Here is a 24,099-nt window from a genome sequence, read left to right as displayed (position 1 = left end):
ACAGGAGAAAAGCGTGGTGAGTGCTCCCGAGACAACCAGGGGTAAGGGTTTCCATATCAGTTTAATGAAAGGGGAGCGGGGAGCTAAGGCTTCTGTGGGAAACAAATAGAAGGTGTGGCAGCTTCTGACAAGGTTTGTTTATGCAATTGCTCATCCAGGTGCTGAAGGTTAGTTTCCTCCCTGGCTGGAAGCTCCCCCAGAGGGGATTTGTGGCATCTTCATTCTCAGGAAGCTCTGCCTTGAATCAAATAAGGGATGCTCTGAAAAGGCTTCTTCCTGCATCTTGCTGTCTCTCAGATGTCTTCAGTTTAAAGTAATCTTTATGCCATTCTGGTGGGTTGTGTGTCCCTTCATTTGGGACAGCACACAGCTAATTCAAATCTCTAATAAGATCTGCTGCTTAGCAGCTGCTGGGGTCTCTGAGCTCAGAAAGTGGGACCAAGACCTCTGAAAATGAGGCATCAGCTGGCTGGTGTCTCTGGGGAGGGAGATGCACAATGAAGCTTAGGTTGAAAATGCTAGGAAAACTGCACACTGGATTTGGCGGATACTAGGGGAAGGAACCGCTGCTGCCAGAATGAAGCAGCATTGCTGAAGTGATACAGGAACCACAAGCACGTGGAAAGCCCACAGAAAGCAGACGGAAAGGAGCTGGTCCCTTCTTCCTCCTCCAGCCTTAGAATCTGTTGGTGGGGCCCAAAAGGGAGTCAACTGGCAAGGGAGAAATTGGTTAGCAGAGTCCCAGCTCCAGCATCACTAGGCAGAGCATGGAGGATGGGTTTGGAGCTGAGAGATAATAACAGCATCAACTTATTAGAAATGCACATTCTCAGGCCCCACCCCAGACCTGATGAATCAGAAACTCTGAGGATGCTGCTCAGCAATTTGTGTGTTAACAAGCCCTCCAGGTGATTCAGGTGCAGAGTCAAGTTTGAGAACCACTAAACTAGAACATTGGGCTTCCAGACTCATTTGCTGATTTTCAAACTTGCCAGTGATTAGTTCTTTAAGAATGAGAAGGTGCTGCTTTTCAGAATCAAGACATGATCCTCACATGCTTCTAGACAGTTGGGATTGGCGAAAGCTAGAGACAAATTCAGATTATATAAGACTTTAGTTTCTTTATGCATTAAGAATAATACTCCTACTTAGGGTTTGGGTTTTTTTTGTTACAGAAATCCACCTAAGAGAGCAACAAAATATGAAAACTGAGTTTTCGTGTATAGTTCAATGTTGTAATAAAAAGTATAAAGTGAGACACTAAATTATATTTAATTTCTGTAATTATTTTGGTGCGAGGTGGAATTAAAGCATAAATGATAGCTATTAACATAAATAATTAGCGCAATTTCCAGACACCTGAATCAGTTTTTCTCCTTTAAGTGCCTCACTCTCCCCAGGCATTAGTGTCAAGTGTTTCTTGGAGAGGAAAGTTTTTTTTTTTTTTAATTGAATTATTGATAGGTTACAATCTTGTGAAATTTCAATTGTACATTAATGTTTGTCAGTCATGTTGTAGGTGCACCACTTCACCCTTTGTGCCCACTCCCCACCCCACCTTTCCCCTGGTATCCACTAAACTGTTCTTAGTCCATAATTTTAAGTTCCTCATATGAGTGGAGTCATACACAGATTATCTTTCTCTCGCTGGCTTATTTCACTTAACATAATTCTCTCAAGGTCCATCCATGTTATTGCAAATGGAATGATTTTGTTCTGTTTTGCAGCTGAGTAGTATTCCATTGTATATATGTACCACATCTTCTTTATCCATTCGTCTGTTGCTGGACACTTAGGTTGCTTCCATGTCTTGGCTATTGTAAACAGTGCTGCAATAAACATTGGGGTGCATAGGACTTTTGGGATTGCTGACTTCAAGCTCTTTGGATAAATATCCAGTAGTGGGATGGCTGGATCGTATGGTAGATCTATTTTTAATTTTTTGAGGAATCTCCATACTGTTTTCCATAGTGGCTGCACCAGTTTGCATTCCCACCAGCAGTGTATGAGGGTTCCTTTTTCTCCGCAACCTTTGGAGAGGAAAGTTTAACCCTCACCGCGAGCATCTGCACATACTCAAACACAAATTTAAAATATTTAAACCGTGTCCTTTCTCCTTTCCTACCCACATATTCCATTCCTTCATCCCCGCCCCATGATTTTGAGAAATAAAAGAACTAAAAGAGGCTTGACCTTGTAACCTGGTGCTAAAGAGCTGAGGTAAGGGTAGGGACCTATTCGTTCATTCACTAAACATTACTGAGTTCCTATACATACTATGTGGTAGGCTCTGTTCTAAGCACTAGGCAAACATTAGTGAACAAAGCAAAGTTTCTTTGTCTGGACCTTATATTCAAATAGGTAAGATATGAATAATAAACAAATGAATATATAATATATAAGGTGGTGATAAGTTTTTTTTTTAAGAAAAATACAGTGGTACAGGGAGAAAAAAGAATTGACTGGGCTTGCTATATTGTGCATTAATTTCTTTATGCTCTCACTTGGCATTCAATAAAGTTTTCTTGAAAGAATGAACAAACTTATTAAGAGATCTCTATGGTTGCTTCTGTCTCGTTGGTGACAGTGATAATATTGTAGCCAATGAGATTTATCTAAATACAGTGGCTCTGAATTCTGAAAAGTGAGAGTAGTAGCATGAAAGACTAGAACAGTGAAAATAAAAGATACTCAAATTTCTGGCATCTGAGCAAGTTGGAGTAAGGCAAGTACAAGCTGGTCAATTAATATGAGAAAACCAGAAGGAAGTGGCTAGCACGTCTGTACCTTTGTTCTAGGTTCTCGAGATATGGCTAAAAGAAATTAGTAGCCTTTGGGGGTTCTGTTTACACAAACTCCTAGTTAAGATTTCAGCAGCCACGCCCAGGGAAGGTCCTGAAACTAATCATCTGCTTAGGAAAACAGAAGATGTCTGTGAGGTTGGAAAGTAGTTAGAAAAAGGATCAGAAAATGAATCATTCCGGTTCACTCATTCTAGAAACTCCAAAATAAACTTGAGTTTATCTTCAGGACAAGTTTTAAAAGAAACAGTGCTATTAAACTTGAAATTACTTTAACAGAGAAAATATCTTTCATTCTGTTATCTCTGAAAAATGCATTAAAAAATAATATTTACCCTTTGTTGGTATCCAAAGTGCTTACTTCACAGGCTAGCAATTCCTAATACAGAGGAAGGAGGGGTTCCAGAGTGATAGATGGGACCACCCTTGCATCATTCACACTGTCTTCTATTTTCCGTTCACCCCTACAGACACGCATGCGTGCGCACACACACCCACAAACACCAGATTTATAGTTGGTAAAGATACAGGAAAAATTTGTCATCATATTCACCATTCTGAAATATGAAGGAACTACTCTAAACATAGTTTAAAATCACATTTTTATAAGTTGAAAGGATACTTTACCTTTTGTAGTATGTAAAAATCAGATCTGCTTCAGGAACTAGATGACCTCACCAACTCAAAGCAGGGAGGGGTCATAAATGGGAGTGTTGAGTAGCACGCAACGAGGAGGCACAAGAATGTCTGAGAAGAATATTTCTTTTAAAAGAGAGTGGAAAGTTCCTTTTTTAAGATTAGAGGAAAAAGGATCATGGAATTTTACACATGAAGCATAGAGATATTTTGTCTTCCTTTATAGGAAGAGAGAACAAAGATGAAAACATAAACTCAAAAAGGCTAAATATTCAAAACCCATTCTTATGCCTTCTTCAGTTATTTTTCCCTCATGAAAAAATATACTGCAAAGATAGAATAACAGTATATCACTAACAAAGTGATACATCTCAGCCAATCAGAAGATCCTAGATAGGGAACTCACAGGCAACAGGTAGCTACAAAGATGTTTGATACCAAACTAGATTTTAGTTCAAATTCACAAGCCCTTGAAGAGTGTAAGTCTAAGATACAGATTCTGGTTCCGTTTACATAGATATTCCACTGAGGTCAGAAAAAAAGATCAAAAGGTATGTGAAAAAGCAGTGAATAGCAGTTAAAGGTTAGTGAGAAAATGGTAAATCAACTTTTTAAATTTCTTAAAAGATGTTTAGAATCAGACTGCCTGGATTTTAACCCTGAGTTTACTACATACTAGCTGTGTCACACCAGGCAAGTTATTGAATCTTTATATGCCCTCAGTTTCATCACTTCTAAAATGGGAACAATACTAGTCCCTCATGGGGTTACTGAAAAGTTTAAATGTTTGTAATTCTTATAAAAACATTCAGCAGTGTCTGGAACATAGGGGGCATTCAATATACATTACCTAGTATTATTTTAACATTATTATTATATAGTTAAACCCAGTTAGTGGGAAGTTGTTTGTTTGTTTGTTTTGAGGAAGATTAGCCCTGAGCTAACATCCACCACCAATCCTCCTGTTTTGGCTGAGGAAGATTGGTCCTGAGCTAACATCTGTGCCCATCTTCCTCCACTTTATATGTGGGATGCCTGCCACAGCATGGCTTGATAAGCAGTATGTAGGTCCACGCCTGGGATCTGAGCTGGTGAACCCCGGACCACCAAGCAGAGAGTGCAAACTTAACTGCTATGCCACCAGGCAAGCCCTGGGAATATTTTTTAATATTAAAAAAAAGTGAGAAGACATACTCATCTCTCCATTGATCATAGCTACAACATTAACCAGGTTTGTCAAACCACATAACTTAGGCATCTCCACCTACCACTCAGGAACTGCCTGCAGGCTCAAGCTTTTTAGGAGAAGAAGCTTTTTAAAAATAAGCTCTTGGGGCCGGCCCGGTGGTGCAGTGGTTAAGTGGGCATGTTCCACTTCGGCGGCCTGGGATTCACTGGTTCAGATCCAGGGTGCAGACATGGCACCATTTGATGGGCCATGCTGTGGTGGGTGTCCCACATGTAAAGTAGAGGAGGATGGGCTCAGATGTTGGCTCAGGGCCAGTCTTCCTCAGCAAAAAGAGGAGGATTATCAGCAGATGTAGCTCAGAGCTAATCTTCCTAAAAATAAATAAATAAATAAGCTCTTTAAACCTGGTGCCAGAAAATATCACAAATTACTCACCAGCATAAAAATATACGTAAACTTTCCATACCTAAGTTTTATGAAATAAGCAAAATCAAATTTGTGTGAGCTGTTTTCAATCTTTGTATCTAGCATTTTTCCCCTTCTAAGTTCATATCTCCAAATTTAATCAACAATGAATCTCTAATTATTTTAAAAGTTGACTTGTTTTAGGTAAGCATTTATCTGCCCCATTGTAACATTTCTTTTGTTAGAAACAGAATTTATGCTGGTGAAGTTCAATACCCAGCAGACAAGAGACTGCATAGTTTCTGTAGCAACAGAGCTTCTGGAACCATTTCAAAATGGAATGCCAAAGACAGTGCATTAATGGAGAGATGATATTTAGAGATATATTTCTACATTAATAAAATAAAACATAATATACTTTATAAGTTAATCTCAAGTCTGAGCCAGACATGGAAGGGTGGAAAGCCTGAATTCTGTACCCGCATAATCAACAGCCTGTGGAAACTCTGGGAACCGTGCCACTGGTCTCCAACCTAGCATAGTTGGGAAATGACACATTCTTTAAGAAGCACTCGTCCAGGAAATGAGTGGGTCACAAAGCAGTCCAGCAAAAGGTCCATAAAATTTGTTTTATGAATGAAGAGTATAAGGTGTACTGGCTGCAGCACCTTTATGAGTATGTCATAATTTCTCAGTCATTCCTCAGTTGTTATCATGGTGATGGATAGATATAACATAACTCTAACAAGAAAAAATAATCATGTCAGCCATAAGAATATTGTCCCATGCCATTTCGTAATTATTTTTAATCAATATTTTCCATATTTATCCCCTTTCCAAGATCAGATCTTCTCACCTGCCCCTTCCCACCAAAAGAAGAAATGGTATACACACACAAAAAAACCTCACAAACTTAAACTTAATCAATTTTATTCACACTACCCATGAAAAGCAATTACATTTTTACATAAACTCATTAACACAGAGAACAAGAGAAATCTTAAAATTAATATATCTGATTAGGGACACAATACAGAAAAAAAGTGAAAATTAAAAATAGCATACTTTAGTGATTAAATTTATACTGTATTTCCTACTTATTTATAGCAGCATCTGTAAGATTCCTCTATTTTTTTGTTAATAGTTAACTAGCAGCAAAATTTTTTAAATTACACAAAATCAGTAGATGTTTCCCTCCTGTTTCATTCACACAGTTTATCACATTAACCAAACAAAACCACTTCTATTTCCTAAAGAAAAAGGTGAGAAAAGATTTCATAAGTCACCAGTTTCCCCAAAAAAGAAGAAAGGGAGGAGTGAAGAAGGAAGCTGAAAAAAATTTGTATGCAATTACCAAAAAATAAATTCTCAACCACCATCACCAATTAAGAGTGGATTTTTGGAGTCTCCATGTGTGTGTGTGTTACTGAATAAAAGCTACGTTAGCTTCATTTTCTAACTTTCTGCTGCAGTTGAAAAACATGTGGAAGTTTCCAGGAGGCTTGTCAGAGCCTGGAGAAGATATTGGTATGTATGTTACATATTTTGAATTGGCTTGAAAATGTTGAGGAAATTCATGTGTTTACTTTCTTGCTCTATAGCTGAGAATAAGATTTCAAATTTTCTAATTGGTTCAGACTAAGTCAGAAAATTTCAGAGAGGTTACTTCAGGGCTGATAGAAAATTAGAAGCAAAACTTTTAAGTTACTCCTCTAGTATAAATAATACCATTGGAGCATACCACCTTTTCTTCTGTCGAGGACTGCTTCTAGATTAGTTTGTTTGAAAATGAGAAGCTTTGGAGATACATCAGTAAAGTTTAGCATTAAGGGTTATTTTGGATATGACTAAAGTTGTTGTTGGAATTAAACTATGAATAAAGATAAATTCTTGACTATTTCATCATAAAACAATGAAGAGTAAACTTTTTTTTCTTTTTGATGAGGAAGATTGTTGCTGAGCTAACATCTGTGCCAATCATCCTCTATTTTGTATGTGGGACACCACCACAGCATGGCTTGATGAGTGGTTTGTAGGTCCACACCCAGGATCCAAACTCACGAACCCCAGGCCACCAAAGCAGAGTGCATGACCTTAACCACTACAGCAGTGGGCTGGTCCCAAGAGTAACTTTTAAGTGAAATAAGTATTATTTATAAAGCCAATTATAAGGCAGTAGTGATGTAATTCTTCTCTTTATGAAAATTTTATCTACTGTTTACTTTGAATAGTCAGGAAGCTAAAACATAGTAAAATGTCTCATATGAGAATGTCTCAAATGAGAGAGAGCTCCCTAAAACAACTTAGTGAGCTCAACATTTAAGACAGGGAAATATGAAAGGAGCTAAGAATTCTTTAGGTCCTGATTTTACAAGAAATAGACAAAAGAATAGAAATTGAGTTCTCCTACGTCTTCCTTAAACCATTGGTTCAAATGCAGACTCCATCATAATAAATCAATAGATAATGCATTTGATACCAGTATTATTTCTCTGTGACTTTTTCCTCAATATGATGTCCCCTATTCTCTTTAGCCAACATCTGTATGAAGGCAGTTTCCTAAATCATCTTAAAATATTTTATTTAAAAATGTATATATACCTGAAACTTGATTTTTTAAAATGTTACACAGATTAAAATGCCCTAAAAGCAGTCTATAGCCAATTCCTAACAACCTATAAGTAAATTTACTACATTCAGATATATCCATAGCAAATTTTGGTTTTTAGGTACTTATTGACCTTTTGATTAGATTCTGCTAGGTCTTCTGTTGAAATAAGAGGATTTTATAGTGGTGCTAGAGCTGAAAGAGAAGGCCATTTATTCTAGAACACCTAAGTATCTCACACTATCCGTATGTGATATATGAGAGTGTATGAACCAGTTAGGTTTCTGTTTTACATCCTTACCCAATCCGTATTGGGCAAAAAGCAGTCTACAGAAGAAGTGTGTGTAGCTGCTTCTTCGGAGTCTTGCCTTCTCAAACAAACTGACTTTTTCCCTTTGAGTTTTTACAGATCTTCTGAATTTCAGGTATACTTATATTTAAATGTAAATGAAGAAACACAGCTCCAAGCCAAATATGTATAACTTTAGTTTTACGTGTACTCCAGAACCCTTCAAGTCCAGATAATTAAGAATTGACTACTTTTTTAAAAGTATTTGTGGTTGTCACAACAACCCACCTTTCCAGAGATCATATATATACCTCCACCATGGAGAATTAAGAAATAAGCAGCAACTGGCATTCACCATACTGCCTGTGAGTAGTATAAATTAAAGCTTTGCCTTAGAACTGATAAACCCTGAACAGCTAGAAATGATAAGTGACAGTAGAGGTCTGAAAGATTATGTCTATATGAGGGCATTTCTCTTTTATAACACAGTACAGTGACAGATTCCTCTTAATGATGAAGCCAAATCATCTAAGAATTATTTAAATTATTTTCTTGTCTTTAAACCCTGTATTTAGGAAAATATGTAATGTGTTAGGAATACTGCCATCACAAATGTGCAAACATTCATATTGGCTCTGAAGTAGTAAACACTAGTTAACTGGGAAACACATTTGTTTGGAATCCTTCATTCTTTGATAATACTAGGTAAATGAGGCACTATTGTCCAGAGTTGTTTAAAAAAAAAATTAAGAGGGGCATATACAAAATAGAATGCAATCCTCAGGGTTTAATAAAATATAAAACCCTAGAGTACAAAGGTCTCTACAAGGTTAAAAATGGAGAAGTTGCGTTCCTAAAAAAAATCTCATTACCACTGACAGGGAGACAGTCCTCTGCTGTCAAAGCAGCGGGTCTGATCAGAGCTCATCAGTGCACCAGAGTCAGAGGGAACCACCAGCAAAACCCACAGTCTGCACAAGTTTTCCTATGATTTTATTTTATTTCAACCTAATCCTATTATTAAATATTACAAAATAGAAATAACAAATATAAACTTCATTATTGTCCTGTAACTAAACGCTATGACGTATTTGAACATCTCTCTCGATCAGCAAAAATATAAACAAAACTCTCTTGGCTTTTCCTGTTTTCTTCAGACTTATAAAACAGCAAATATTTTTTCAGTTTTGCTTACAGTAAATTAAAGTAATAAAGGTACAAAAGAATAAAGCACTCTATCTAGATAAAAACTTTAAATTCATGGTGAAATCTTTAGGGAGAGATTTCCATCTTGAAGTAGAAGGGGTCTCTCATACAGTGGATACCAAAGCACTTGTTTGCCCTTTCAGTTTTCAGTCTAGTCAATGATATGGTGATTCAAGTTAAACTGATGGAGCTTCCTGGGCAGCTCTGACTGTGCATCACCTGCTGTGGTGCCTGCTGAGAGGGCAGATTCGCTCTCTAGCCCCATCCTGTGCTTCCGTGACATAGAACCAGGCTAGACTCAGGAACTAAATGCCAAACTCATGAATAGTGGCACTAAGCGCTAAACAGGACCCCTTTGGTTACTCTTCAAAGCATTTAAAGAATAAAAATGAACATTTAGACAGAATTAGGTGAGATCAGCAAATGACAGGTAAAATTTAAGACTAGCGCCACAATCTTCAATACATTTAATAACAAACATGTACTGTATGCCACACTGAAGAATATTTTTCCTACTAAGTTTTCCTTAGCATAAATTCCCCTTTTATGTTTTTAGTTTAAAAATGTAATTTATAACCATGTTTAAGCTATGGCAAATTTCAATTATAAGGGAAGTCAGCATATAATTCAAAAATGGCAGACAAATATCTTATGTTTTAGAAAGCTTCACTCTTCCTGTGCACATTTCCAGAGCTGTTTCTTAGAAAAAAAACAAGAGCATATCCAGGGAATTGGTAAGACAGTCTAAGAGCACACAGGAATTGAGACATTTTTCCTTAACTTCCTGTCTCTTGCCTATTCTTCACCAGTAGGACTACTAAGAAGGCAAATGTAATTTCTATTTTACAAACAAGAAAATGGAAGCCTTAAAGGATCTTTGAACAAAAATCTATGCCTGTGGCAATTGTGAAGCTTCGCAGCAAACTGGGCAAGAAACAGAGCTTTTTTAAGGGCTTCTCGTCAACACTTTGGGAGACAATGACAGAGCGACACAAAATTAGAGAAAGCCCATTTAAGAGTTTTATCTGGATATTTTGAAAAAGCAGCCACAAAAATATGTCAATGGCAATAAAAATCCTACCCCAGGAATTTGAAGGTTATTGAAAAGTCAACCTTATAAAATGTGAAAACACTTGTTGCATTATAAAATTCTTTACAGTCATGCTCTGCATAATGACATTTCGGTCAACAACAGACTGCATATATGACAGTGGTCCCATAAGACTGTTACCATATAGCTGAGGTGTGTAGTGGGCTATACCATCTAGTTTTGTGTAAGTACACTCTATGATGCTCAGACAAGGATGAAATTGCCTAACGATCCATTTCTCAGAAGATGTTCCTGTTGTTAAGTGACACATGACTGTATACTCCAAGTTTTTTGAAAATGTCTGATGAAATGACTAGAGCATTTTGGTGTTGAAGAAATGAATCCAAGTTCTTTGGAATCTCAAGAAACAAAAGAAATGCCAATGCCACTGACAGAATACCAGAGAAGTATAACAAAATGGTCATAAAGAAATGTGCTCTATGACTTTAGAGGCTTGATCCCACCCAAGATCACCAGGAGAGATTTGAATCATTTCATAGTTCAATACATTCTACAGACTTTTACCAGGAAGAATGGATCACTTCTTCTCAATACTGATTTATGTACACTTCGGCAGTTCAGGATTATCAGGCAGGATAATAATGAAGAAATACATAGGAATATTAACTGCAGCTTTGCAACCTATGTTTTCACCTTTTGGGAAATAGAGCAGGAAGAGGTTAAGAATATGTGACCCCAAAAATATACAGGTAGGTAAGCCTACAAGTAGCAGCCAAAAAAATATTCAGTATTTCAAAAGCTTCTTAGAGGTACAGTGGTAAGAAAATACTTTGATATTTCAGGATGTCCAGAAGGCAAAGAGTTTATATTGAACCTTTTACTTTCCTAGGGTGAAGTTTTGCTTTTTGAACCTTTAGATAATGCTAACTTTATATGAAAACCTTTGATGATTAAATTTTTAAAATGTGATCCTTATTAATTTGTACATCTTTCTTCTATGTAGGAGACACAGCAGTTCGAGAAGTTTTTGAAGAGACTGGCATAAAATCAGAATTCAGATCCCTCCTCAGTATTCGGCAACAGCACACCAATCCTGGAGCTTTTGGGAAGTCAGATATGTACATCATCTGCCGCCTACAGCCGTGTTCATTCACCATAAATTTTTGCCAGCACGAATGCTTACGATGTGAGTGGATGGATCTCAATGACCTGGTCAAGACTGAAAACACGACTCCCATCACCAGCAGAGTTGCTAGGCTGCTGCTGTATGGGTACAGAGAAGGGTTTGACAAGATTGATCTGACCATGGAAGAACTTCCGGCAGTTTACACAGGCTTGTTCTATAAACTCTATCATAGAAAACTGCCAGACAAGTACAAAACTATGACATTAATGGATTAAATTCATATTTACATGTTTAAAAAATTGTAGGTAAATTTTACATGTAGATTAATGCATACCATATTACAAATAGGGAACATTTTGTGTTAACTAAATATCTGACTTTAATTTTCTAATGTGTATGATTTCCATGAAGAAACTTGTTTGTAAGTGTGCAGATTTTAAAAGCCTCTTTTCAAATGAAGCAAATGTATGAAAAAGATTGTAGCTCTAAGGAAGCTTCACTGGATAAAGGCAAATGCTCTATAAAAAGTGGGATTCTATACATTTTCCAGGAATTCATGTTTTTCTTTACTAAGGCAATGGTTAAATATTTTACTATTAGATAAAGGTTATCTGACCAGTTATCCAAACTGAGCAAATAGCTGTACACATTTTTCTTTTTCTTTCATTAACAAATTTCTAAAATATACCTCTTCTTTCACATAAAATGAGATCAGATGCTGCCATTAAGATCAGCTCTTAGCAGACATTGGAAGAAAAAGTATAGCTTTCTGTCCAGGTCCTGTTTTGGGTCCAAGTTTATACTGCCCCGTTCGTTTCAGGGCCACATACCAACTGGAGTATTTCCTTGACCGGTAAGTATTGTAGTTATTAGATTCCAATCGTTCAAAAAAGAAACACTCGTCCGTAACACATTTCTGAAAAATAAAGGAAGAATTAGTAGTAGTTGTTGTTTTTATCATTATTATAGTTCTTGCATTAAATATTTATGACAGTACACTACCCATTCTGCTCAACCAGCAGCAGTGCTCTTGGGTTCAGCAGGACAATCAAACTAGCAAGATTCAACAGGGCAAAATCTGACATAATCTAGCTCTGCAGAAGGATGCAGGATGGAAACAGGATGTCAGCAGGACAGCTTCAAGCACAGCTCTGCGGAGGAGTCCAAGGACCATTCTCCAGCCCCCACAAAGGACAAGTCAGGTGTTGGGCAGCGAGAGGACATAGAGGTGTAGGAACCACACTGGCTCAGACTTGAAACATCCCATGAACACGGCTTTCGGGGGTCCCCACAAAGTGGGATACGCCCAGTAACAAGAAGCACACTAGACTTAGGGAAACCCACAGCTATGGCTTCCAGTTAGGTATTTATGGTCCATCCACACTTCTCCCAGTCATTTTTACTTTTATCAGAGCTCCAGTGAAACAGTACTGAAAGGGTAGCCCTGGGGTAATCCTCCCATAAAGGAGAAGGGTTGTAATAATACTTTACTCACAGAAACAGAATTAATTCCTTAAATTATAGCAATTTTTTCTAGTGGCTGACATTGTTTCTAACATCTATTCTATAAAAAGAATAGTTTGTTGTACAGAAAATAGCTAGTGTATATAATTCCAAAAAATTGTATTGGAACATTATAAATGATTAGCATTCTCAAAACACTAATAGATAATGAGGAATATGTAATGTAGACCATATTGATTTCTGGAAGTCTCTTTCTTGTGGGAGGGAAAACTACTCTGCCTTTTTATTTCAATTAAACTATCAGGAAGGGTGGAAATAGCTAGCTTTACAAATAGACCTGGAAATACTACTCCAAGTAATGGAATCTAATAGGCTGCCACATTATTTCAGGTAAATATTCAATAATCAACTTCACACTGATGATACTTATTGACCTCTGGGGGAAAAAAATCAACAAATGATTTATTCACTTTAAGCTAAGAAAGGAAAAATCATTTATTTTTTATATTATGATAATATATATATAGAAGGATGATAGAATGATAAACTCATATAGAAAATCATATAAATTTACACATATTTATATCTCCACATATAAATGGAAGATGTATACACAAATAGATGACATAAACCTATGGATTAGTATTAATGAGTGTACCAGATTCCAGATTATTTCTATATACTCAACTCTAGGAAACTTCAGGTTTGGGAAAATGTACACTCAAAAGACTTGAATCTTTTCCCAGATTCTCTGGTTCCAAGATAAACTAAACAATGGCACAAACTATGAGAAAAAGGTAGGTCAATAAGCAAAACAATGAAAAGAGCTGGCATAATAACCAAAATGAAAAGTAAAGGACTTAGAAAGACCTAAGAGGGAATAACATGCGTCTAGTCATCTAAAGTAAGGGTGTGGGTATGAGAGCCTGTAATCTGCTTCTGCAGACGAGAATTTTACAGGACATTTACTTGGCTTTAGTGTTTTGACTACTGTTAACTGAACTTTAAAAACTGAAATACAAACATCTAATTTGCCCATTTGTTGCAACACATTACTAATAAAGCAACTTAAGTCTTTCTGATGCAAATAAATCACCAGTAGCCTTTCAGAGACACATACGTTGCACAGGGAGCCAGCTCTGTGATACACAGGACTCTTAAAGATTCAAATGTGATAACAGTGAACACTTCTACCTGGAGTGATGTGGGTATTCCATATCCATTACTTTCAGTCTACCTTTGGTGAAATTTAGTACACTTCTTGTGTTAACTGAAGTTAACCTGGGTTACTTTGTCATTTCTCAGTGCCAGTGATAAAAATCTTCCTCTTTCCCTATTCCAGGTTTATAATTAAGAAGTGGAGGGGAAGTAAAGAGTGAAAGGAAAAGTCATTGTAATCATAGAGGTGAGATGAAAGGTCACCATTTTTGCTTGACAGGCTAATTCCCCAGAAGTAGACCTAACCACATCATTCAGTCATCACTCAGGACATTGATATGCTCATTTTTTGGCGTTCTGTCAGCTTCCAGGGTGCCCCACCTTCCTGGCTGGCACTCCCTATAATGCTTGGCCTACTGGGATACGTACCATGCCAATAATAATTGCCTTCTGCCTTCTCAGCCAATTCCTAATATTTCAGAGAAAGGAAATACTACCAGAGATTAAATGGATAATACATCATGGAACCCCCATTTTTTTTTTTTTTACAGAAGTTACTTGTACCTTTACAAAAACAGAGGGGAGGGAAGGAAAACTTGCATGTCTGCTGAATGTTCAGCCATATAAATTTACTAAACTGTTTTGCACTTGAAAACAAACTGCATTATTTTTTTAACAGGGAGTAGGGCCAAAATTCAGTTCTCAAGAAAAGCAGGCATTTAACAGCCCAAGGTAAGTATAATTTTCACTTCTCTCCATTCTAAGTTTACAAACCCATCTTCAGTGACTGTGATCTCAATGTTCCTGTTAAAAAATGATGCAATATAATTTTTATTAACTTTATAAACATATTCACAGAGCTTTTTTCCTATTCTCACTGTTTAACAGCTAACTATCTCAAACAACAGAAAAGGAGGGTCTTCTCTTTTTTTGTTTTGAGGAAGATTAGCGCTGAGCTAACATCTCCTGCCAATCCCCCTCTTTTTGTTGAGGAAGACTGGCCCTGAGCTAACATCCGTGCCCATCTTCCTCTACTTTCTATGTGGGATGCCTACCACAGCATGGCGTGCCAAGCGCTGCCATGTCTGCATCCGGGATCTGAACTGGCGAACCCCAGGCCGCTGAAGCAGAATGTGCGCACTCAACTGCTGCACCACTGAGCTGGCCCATGGGTCTTCTCTTCACATCACAAACAACAACATCACAGAGAAAGTGGATAAGCAGCTTCAAAGGGCTTATAACAACTTGTACCCTGTACCTTGCCTTCAAGGCCGTATTTTCTAAAGGCCCACGAGCTGGGAAATCCCTTAATTCATGGTTACTGACTGCTTTCAGGCATATCATTTTATTTAAATATCACAACAATCCTGTGACATAATTATCATAATCTGAGTTTTAGAACTCAGTGCTCTTAGTAACATTTCAGATTGTGAACACTCTTTGCCCATGTATCTATCTGACACGTTTACATCAAATTAAATTTTCTTTTCTTTTTTTTACTTACAAGTAATTTTGGGATACAGAAAGCACACAGTTCAAATAATGCATTTATTCATTTAACATATATATTTTTTCTAGGCACTGGGATACATCAATGAACAAAACTGAACAAGGATCCCTGCCTTTGTGCCACTCAAATTCTAGCTGGGGGAGACACACGGTAAGCAATAAGCATAACTGAGTAAATTATATTCTTTGCTAAAATATGATAAATCCTATGAAAAAAAGTAAAGCTGAGTCGGAGAAGAGGGATTGGGAGTGGTGGGAGTAGAGATTAGGTTGCAGTATTAAATAGCACAGTCACAGTAGGCTCCACTGACAAAGTGACATTTGAGCAAATACTTGAAGGAGATGAAGGAGCTAACCATCCGGATATCAGAGGAGAGCACTCCAAGCAGAGGGAACAGCTAATGCAAAAGCCCTATGACAAAATCATGCCTAGAGTGTGTGAGGGGCAGCAAGGAGGCCCATGTGGATGAAGCAGAGGGTCTGGAGGGCAGAGGAGTAAGAAATGAGGTCAGAGAGGTAATGGGATGAGAGACAGGTAGGCTATTGTAAATATTTTGGCTCCTACTCTAAGAAGATGGAGAACATTGTAGACTTTTGAGCAGAAAAGTGGCATGATCTGACATATTTTTCCAGGATTCCTCTGGCTGCCAAGTTGACAGTGGGCCAAAGGCAGATGCAGAGAGACCAGTGAGAGGCTTGCTCAGTAACCTAGGCAGAGAGAGTGAAGGCCTAAACTACAGTGGTGGCAGTAGAGATGATGAGAAGCTCTCTGCTTCTGGATATGTTTTGAAGGTAGAGTCAACAGGAATTCCTGACAAAGATCCTGTGAGGATCTTTGATGGGCCAGGAAACCTGGGTTCTGGTTCTGCCTTGATCCCTAACTAACTGTATCTTTGAGGGAGTCACTGAACTTCTCTGAGCCTTACTTTCCTCATCTGTAAAATAAGATTGGATTCGATGATCTTTAAGATCCCTCCCAACTGTTAGCAGTCTTTAGGCCTTTAAAACCATCTTTAATTGTTGGCATACAATAAGAAAAGAAATTAAGAACTAGAGAAAGTTCTCCCACCATCTCCTCTCCTTAGGCACTGGCCTCACAATTCTTGTCCACGGCTGAATGTTAGATTTGAACCTTATGGCCACTTCCCCATGCTCTGCTTTTTGGATTGTTTATTCTTTTACAGTACTTTGATTTTGCAGTTTTGGCTTATAAAGGAGTTTGCTCAACATGAATCCAAAAATGCTTCTGATTACACCACTTCTGAGAATTAAAAACAGACATGATGTAAGTATCAGTGTTGACTATTTCAGAACAAAATAAAATACACAAATTGTGAAAAGTTAAAAGTAAATTTCATCTTAACCTTGTAATATATATATAGGTTGTGTAAGATTTTATGATTGGTTTCTAAAAGAAGCAATAATTCTTACTAGGCAGTAACCTTTGAATTTAATCTAGTATTTTATCTCTTAAAAAGGATATACATTCCTCTTTAATTACTGCATTTTTCTGAGAAATTTGATCAGTATATACTGTCAATCTGGATAACTGAGCCCCTCAAAAATGCATTTTCCCTACTTTACTATGTGTGTAGCTTTCATTTCATTGTTAAGCCCCCACAACTAAGCAAGTTATTCTATAGGTAAAAAAGAATTTTACTTTTATAGTAATTAAATGTACATCCTCAGAATATAAATAATTTTTTCATATTTGACTATTATGGATTAACACAAGTCTCACACATTCTTATACTTACTGAGATATTTTGTTCAGGTTATCACAATCTATAGCATTATATAGAAAACAATGTGCATTTTTCTAGCAGATGAAAACCAGGCGAATTTTTTCATACCAATGCTACCATTGAAGTTGTTTGGTGATTTAAATTTAAAATATAGTTAACCTCACTATATGCAATTTTTTAAAAAATCTACAATTTCATGAACACTTAAGCAATCGTAAATCCTAGTATTTGTTCTGAGACTCTGTTGCTCATAGCAACAAAATTTACCCAGCAATGGAATGGAATAATGAGTCTGTTGTGTATTAAAGAACTACTTGACTTCAGCCTCCAAATATAGGCTTTGGCAGTTAAATATAGTTACTCTTTGAACTTTTGTATTTTACAGCTTCAAAAGGGGGGAAAAGATTCTTAAGAAATGTTTTCAAACAGTGAGAAATCCTTAGCCTGAATGCATTCATGCCATTAATATGTGAAGGTGTTGGAGAAAAAAATGGCACACAACTTATTCTTTTTTCATATTCTCAACTGGTAGTAATCAACCTAACATGACTCTTAGAAACCAAAATGTTTGATGTATCCAGAGTACTCTTCTTTCTGAGGGGAAACTAGAATGTTTTACAAATCACTGCAGGAACCACAAACAGGGTAAAATGCAGAAGAACCCAGGGATGTGTCATAGCACAGCAGTCTGAAATGGGGCCCCAGGTAGAAGAGGGGGAAGAATTATGCCTTTGGCAAGTGCAAGGTCATAAACCCAAGTTTTTCCAAGTTATAAGGAGCACCTGCATCCTCAAATGATGGCTACTAGTCACAACACTGGACTTCTACCAAAAGCTGCTAGTGGTTTTTTAATTTTATTTTGTTTTGGTTCCTTTTTTATATGCCAGCTGTCTCTTCCCATTGTCACCTGAGTGAGGTCTCTGCTGACATCCCTGGCTATGGTGTTGTTCCCCATCAGTGATTCATCTTAATCCATTAAATGCTAGCACAAATGATATTAATAACCAAGGGTCAAGACTTTTAATTTCTTGCCTAAAAGTTGCTATTGTTGACAGCTCAATGCCTATGCATCTGACTCAGAGAGATATGCCACTTACTGAACCACCAACACCACCTCCTTGGTTTTGGAGTAGGGGTGCTTACTTTCTCATCTAAAAATTGACATAGCCCACCCAGACTAATTTGAAAGAGATAGAATTGCTGCTGAAAAGGCAAGGCAGCAAGCCACACAAATTGAGTGGTAAGAGTAGAGAGTAATTCGTGAACTTGGCAGGAATAGATGCTATGATGGGAGCTGGCAACTGGATCTTGGCTGGTGCCATTCCTCAAAGGAAATTGATAAACCCTGAATTTTCCATTTATGTGTAACAGCTGTGGCTTTGTCCCTACAGAGAGTTTGTGATAAATTTCTAAGCATTGCTAAATTAACTCTTACTGCATCAACCTGTAAGAAATTTGTTGTATCAGGAAGAATTAACACACATCCAAGGAAACAGAAACCTATTTAAGACTAAATACAATGCTATGACCTCAATCTTATGAAAAGTCCTGCTTAGCTAAGGAAGAAACTAGAAAACACTGTTAATTTTAGAGCACCTTATGCTTCTGGTGGTACAGAATCAACAGTTTGGGAAGCTTACTGCCTATATACCCAAGAGAAGAGGTCAGAATTCTCTGAATTCTAACTTGTAGAGAATTCTGTAAGAATAAGACAGTTCAGTTTTCAGGTCTATTGTCTTAAATTTGTCTCCTCTTTTATGAAGCCCACTAGTTTCAGAAACGCACTTTAAAGTAGAGTAGCTTCTGTTTCCATCACTTGTGACAATTATGGATGTTTTTATCATGACAGATGAACCTATATTCCATCCTATGTTCTCGAGATAAATAACCCCTCCAATGACTATCTGACAGGGCCACTATGATCATCAGGTCACTGGACCTTCTAATCTCAACAATCTCAAGTCACTCACTGAGCTAGATTCAGACAGACATAGAAAAGGCTAGAGCTTTAAAACCATTTGACCAGTGTTGTCCACTGTTAGTTATGACAGAAGCAAATGTATGCATCTCTTTTCTTTTCTCCGCCTTCACTGTCTGACAATAGCCAAACCAATACTATTGCAGAAGCCATGGTGATCCACACTATATGTGTTTTGTCACATCCTTAGGTGAGAAGAGTAGGGGTAAACGCCTCTTCCTCTCTCTACAAGATCAAGGTCATGCAAAATTACCCACTGATTCACTGTCCTGGAAATATTTTATTTAATTAATTAATTAATTTTTTGAGGAAGATCAGCCCTGAGCTAACATCTGCTGCCAATCCTCCTCTTTTTGCTGAGGAAGACTGGCCCTGAGCTAACATCCCTGCCCACCTTCCTCTACTTTCTATGTGGGATGCCTGCCACAGCATGGCTTGGCAAGCAGTGCCATGTCCACACCCGGGATCTGAACTGGTGAACCCCGGGCTGCCAAAGTGGAATGTGTGCACTTAACTGCTGCGCCACGGGGCTGGCCCCTGTCATGGAAATATTTTAAATGCTTCTTTGGTAGATTCCCAAAGAATTATATTGCTACAAGAACTGACAACAGACTTGTAGAAAAAAACACAAGAACAGTGGAAGAAGTGAAAGTCCCAAGTAGTCAACCTTTTAGAGCTACATCTTTTGCCTAAGAGACCTCATCCACTCTCGCTACTTATACGCTGATAACACCCAAGTCTATATCTCAACACGGACCTCTCCTCTAAGCTCCAGACTCATAATTCCAACCATGCAGTGAACATCTTCACCTGAATTTCTCTTAGGCAATTCAAACTAGATAGGTCTAAACCTTAACCTGTATTACCTTTTCCCAGAACTTGCTCTTTTCCTCTTTCCCCTTTCTCATTCTACCTTCTCATCCAAACCAGAAATCTAGGCGCCATCTTTGACTTTTCCCTCTTTTCCACTCCTGGATCTAATCAATCTCAAGTGCTAGCACTTTCCTCAGTCCTCTCTGTCCTGCTATTGCCAGGTTCTCATCGTCACTTGCTTGGACTGTTATGATGGCCTTCTAACTGGTCTCCCTCCATCAGTCTTGGGCCCCTCAAATGCATCCTCTACTCTACTGCTGGAGTGATCTTTCTCAAATTCAAATCTGACTGTGTCTCTTCTTAAAACTTTTCATGGCTTTCCACTGCTTATAGCAGCATGGTGCACAAGGTACTTCAGCAGGCGGTCTGTCTACCTCTCCAGCCTTATCTCTTCCTTCCACCTTGTATTTCCTTTGCCCTTTATACTCCAGCAGTGGTGAATTACTGGTGATTCTAGAGTTATGCCTAGTAAGCTTTGTGCATTATCTATACCCTCATCTCCACTCCTTCTGCTCTCCGCTGCCTGATGGACTTCCTCTAGATCATCTAAAATCCTATTTATAGCTCATCCTCCCTAACCTAGACAAGTTTAATCACTTCCTTTCCTACTACTTCCTATATCATAATACTTCTGACTTCCTTTCCTATATTACTATGCATGCATACAAGATATAGAAGGAACACATTAAAACCCTGATACATTATTACAAATATTTACTTACACTTCTGTCTCCCCAGGATTGTGACTCATTAAAGGCACAGACCATTTTGTATTTAGTTTTATAACCCTGATGCCCAGCACAGCATCTGGCACACTGCACACTCAATAAGTACTGGCTATTCTTGAAGAGGATTCTAAAATTTATTCAACTACAAAAGGGGGGGGGGGGACTACACCAAGACATGTTATTTATCCTGCAAAAATCACATAAATTGATAATATCAACATGAATATATCTTTGTCAGATGATCAGTTAGATGGTTGAAATATTCTTTTTCTCTGTAAGTCTATTTCAGTTCCTCCAGAAATCCAAAGGTCTTCACTCAGAAAAAATTTCAAAAACTATTTGTATAGCTCAAAACACCACAACAGCTCGGTACTCCTAGATCCCTTCTGTGAGGAAAGTTACAGAGAGGTTATAACTGGCTGCTGGTATTGGGATTATGGCTGTGGTTTGTGTATGCAGATATACACACTTTCAGGAACATGTCCAACCTACTCCGCCAGCCAGACAGAAGTGGGGTCTGTGTCTTTTATAGGTTTTATTTCCCTGCGCCATTCCCCACACACTGTGTCTGCTCAACAGATGTGCAATCCTAGTTCTAACAATAATGGGAAAGTTGACAGGCAGCCTGCATTAGTGGAAAGAATACTAGCCAGGAGCTAGGACACATGACTAGCAGTGATAAAAAGTAAAAAGAGAGAAGTTGCTGTCCTGAATGAGCTTATACATAAATGAGAAGTAACATGAGAAGGAAGTAACAATTTTGAGGACTTGCTATGTATTAGACCCTGATTTTGGCACTTGATATAAATTAGCTAATTTAGTCCTCACAAAAACTCTGTGAGAGAGGATCATTATTGTCTCTGTTTTACAGGTAAGAGAACTAACTCAGAATAATTTACCCAAGAACACACAGCTAATAAGCGGCAGAGACAGCATCTGTACCTTGGTCCAGGGCCCACATTCTCAACTAGTATTCTCCACTGCAAGTGTTTTGTATGTCAAATGTGAAAGAATAAACTTAAAAACTTATACTCAAAATTTTATATGTCCATCTAACTGATCAGCAAATAACTGCACAGTATAAGGAATTTTTTTAACAGTAGTTTAATAGCTTTGCAGGGAAGGCAGGAAAATGCAGTGAATTAGAGCTCACGCTCTGGAGTCGAGACACCTCAAGCGTCATCCAGGCCCCACCTCACATGAACTGTGTTTTCTTAGTTACTTTATTACTCCCTCAGAACTTCTGTTTTTGCATCAGTGAAATAAAGAGAATACTACTCTCTATTTCATAGGGTGAATATGAAGATAAAATGATATAATACTTGCAAAACCTTAAAAAAGATTTAATAAATACCAATGCTAGCAAATTAACAGTAATAAAAGCTAACAAAGAAAAAAACTACAAAAACAGAAAACATTACTTACAGAAGCCAGTAACCTTCCATCTTCCTTCATAGCAAGATAACGGTTCGCACACACTCCTTTGATAGACACAACCCCTCTCTCTTCTGCTTGAAGTTGTAGTTTGACTGTAAGTAATGAGGAAAAAAAGACCTTTGTAGCATCAAAGAAAAAACAGCCATCTACACATTTATGCAATATAAGCACAAGATACACCTGAGCAACCAGCTATTCCACTCCGGAGGATTGGCGGGGTGGGGGGACAGGGGACGGATGTGAATTAAATTCTCTCAGCAAGGAGGAAAGGCAGATCTACGAGCGCAGGAGAGCCTCTTGACTTCCTTCCCACCATGTGTCAGTGAGCAGAGAAGAGTCACAGAATGGAGAATTTTTTCTTTACTGTGCAATTAGCCTCCACTTGGCCCTGTTAACTGCTTAACATTTTTTTTAAGTGAACATATTTTGAGAGTACATAAAAATGTAAACCACTTACGAGAATTTCCATGCTACTGTCTCAGTTCAAACTCTTTAAAAGTTATTTTTAACCAATTCTTCACAAATAAAATATAATCTAATTGCTCTCTATTATCTTTCGGTTTGTATTTCCTTCAGTTTCTACACATCTTATTTCTCGCTTCCCCTTCAGTACAATACCAATGCATTTATCTGTCTTTATGGAGGGATTGTGATGTACAGCTGTATTTTTATTTTTGCAGGTATCCATCTAGTGGAAAAACAAAATGCTGATATTTAATTTGCTTATACAGTGTCATGAAGGATTTTCAGAAGGTAAGATCCTGAAGAGGATGACCTATCTGTTACACTACATTATCAATATTACACAGGTTGCAGGAAAACAAAAAATAAATATTACATGATTATGATGATCATGCCATATGGACAAATAATGATCTAATTAATTCAGATAAAAAGAAAGTTAAAATTTTCTATTTTGCTGCTCAGAAGAAGCATTCTCCCACCTAGAACACCACTCCCCAAAATGTATTTTGGCTAACAGATGTTACATTAAAAAAGGGTTCTGGGGCCAATAAAGTTAGGAAATTCTTGGGTAAGCCTGTTAACTCTTTATTGCCAAACTTCTCAGAACTTTGCTCCTCATAGCCTGCAATGTAAATCACCATAAGGGGATCAAGTATACAGTATTTATAAAGTTTGCCTGGTCCAAGAATGAATTTTTTCACAGGTCATTCTATGGTCTATGAACATATCTAGGATATTCTTGACAGCAGTAGAAAAAAAGCACTGAATAGTCAAAATTTTAGAAATCAGATACTATTATTTGGATAACATTAGAAACATAAAGTAAACTTAATTTTCCCAGGTGTTTCCAGGTAGCTAGGAAAACATGGCATGAAAAAGTAATGTTTGAAAGATTCTGGAATTATTATTAACTTTGTTAGATATGACTATGTCATAGTAATTATGTTTTAAAATTTTTCCTATCAGCTAGAGCAACCTACAGGTAAAATGAGATATAACACCTGGGAGTAGCTTAAAAATATCCCAGTAATCAATCAATCATTTTTTTATAAAGTGGGTGGGATAAATAAAAGAAGATTGATTAACCTATGTCAATAGTTTTTAGAAGCACAGGCGTTCATCATGCTATTCTCACTATTTTATGAATGTTTGAGAATTTACATTTTTAAAAAAAGACATCTGTTGGACATTTAATGTCTGATTCTCTTCCGTGCACCAGTCACTCCTGTATTCCGGAGAGCACAGCATTAGTTAAGCCTGAAGTTACCAGACAAAAGTCTTCTACAGAATCTCAAAAGATAATACAAAGTAAAGAGAACTATAATCAAGACGTGGAAACGAAACAAAAAGATTGCTGTCTTTTTCACAACATTACTGAGAAATGTAGAAAATAAGCTTTATTTTTAACAAATATAACCAAAATTATCTTAA

General features: G+C 37.4%; 2 protein-coding genes across 4 annotated transcripts in view; one reads left to right on the top strand and one right to left on the bottom strand.

The window, feature by feature from the left end:
• Positions 1 to 12,030, top strand: part of NUDT6 (nudix hydrolase 6) — a 30,218-nt gene extending 18,188 nt beyond the window's left edge. Inside the window, exons 4-5 of one of the 3 annotated variants that reach the window (XM_046656552.1) lie at positions 6,504 to 6,558; positions 11,189 to 12,030. In XM_046656552.1, coding sequence (XP_046512508.1) covers positions 6,504 to 6,558; positions 11,189 to 11,586 — 453 coding nt within the window. In that variant the 3' untranslated portion in view covers positions 11,587 to 12,030. The remainder of the gene's footprint in view (positions 1 to 6,503; positions 6,559 to 11,188) is intronic. The other 2 variants (XM_046656551.1, XM_046656553.1) reach the window with 2 other exon arrangements.
• Positions 12,031 to 12,034: 4 nt separating this feature from the next.
• Positions 12,035 to 24,099, bottom strand: part of FGF2 (fibroblast growth factor 2) — a 55,268-nt gene continuing 43,203 nt past the window's right edge. Inside the window, 2 exon segments of the mRNA XM_046656735.1 lie at positions 12,035 to 12,227; positions 22,192 to 22,295. Of these exon segments, the coding sequence (XP_046512691.1) occupies positions 12,042 to 12,227; positions 22,192 to 22,295 (290 nt within the window). The 3' untranslated portion in view covers positions 12,035 to 12,041.

The sequence above is a fragment of the Equus quagga genome, chromosome 3, assembly GCF_021613505.1.
Source record: "Equus quagga isolate Etosha38 chromosome 3, UCLA_HA_Equagga_1.0, whole genome shotgun sequence".
Classification (NCBI taxonomy): domain Eukaryota; kingdom Metazoa; phylum Chordata; class Mammalia; order Perissodactyla; family Equidae; genus Equus; species Equus quagga.
This window is presented reverse-complemented; position numbering and strand designations above follow the sequence as displayed.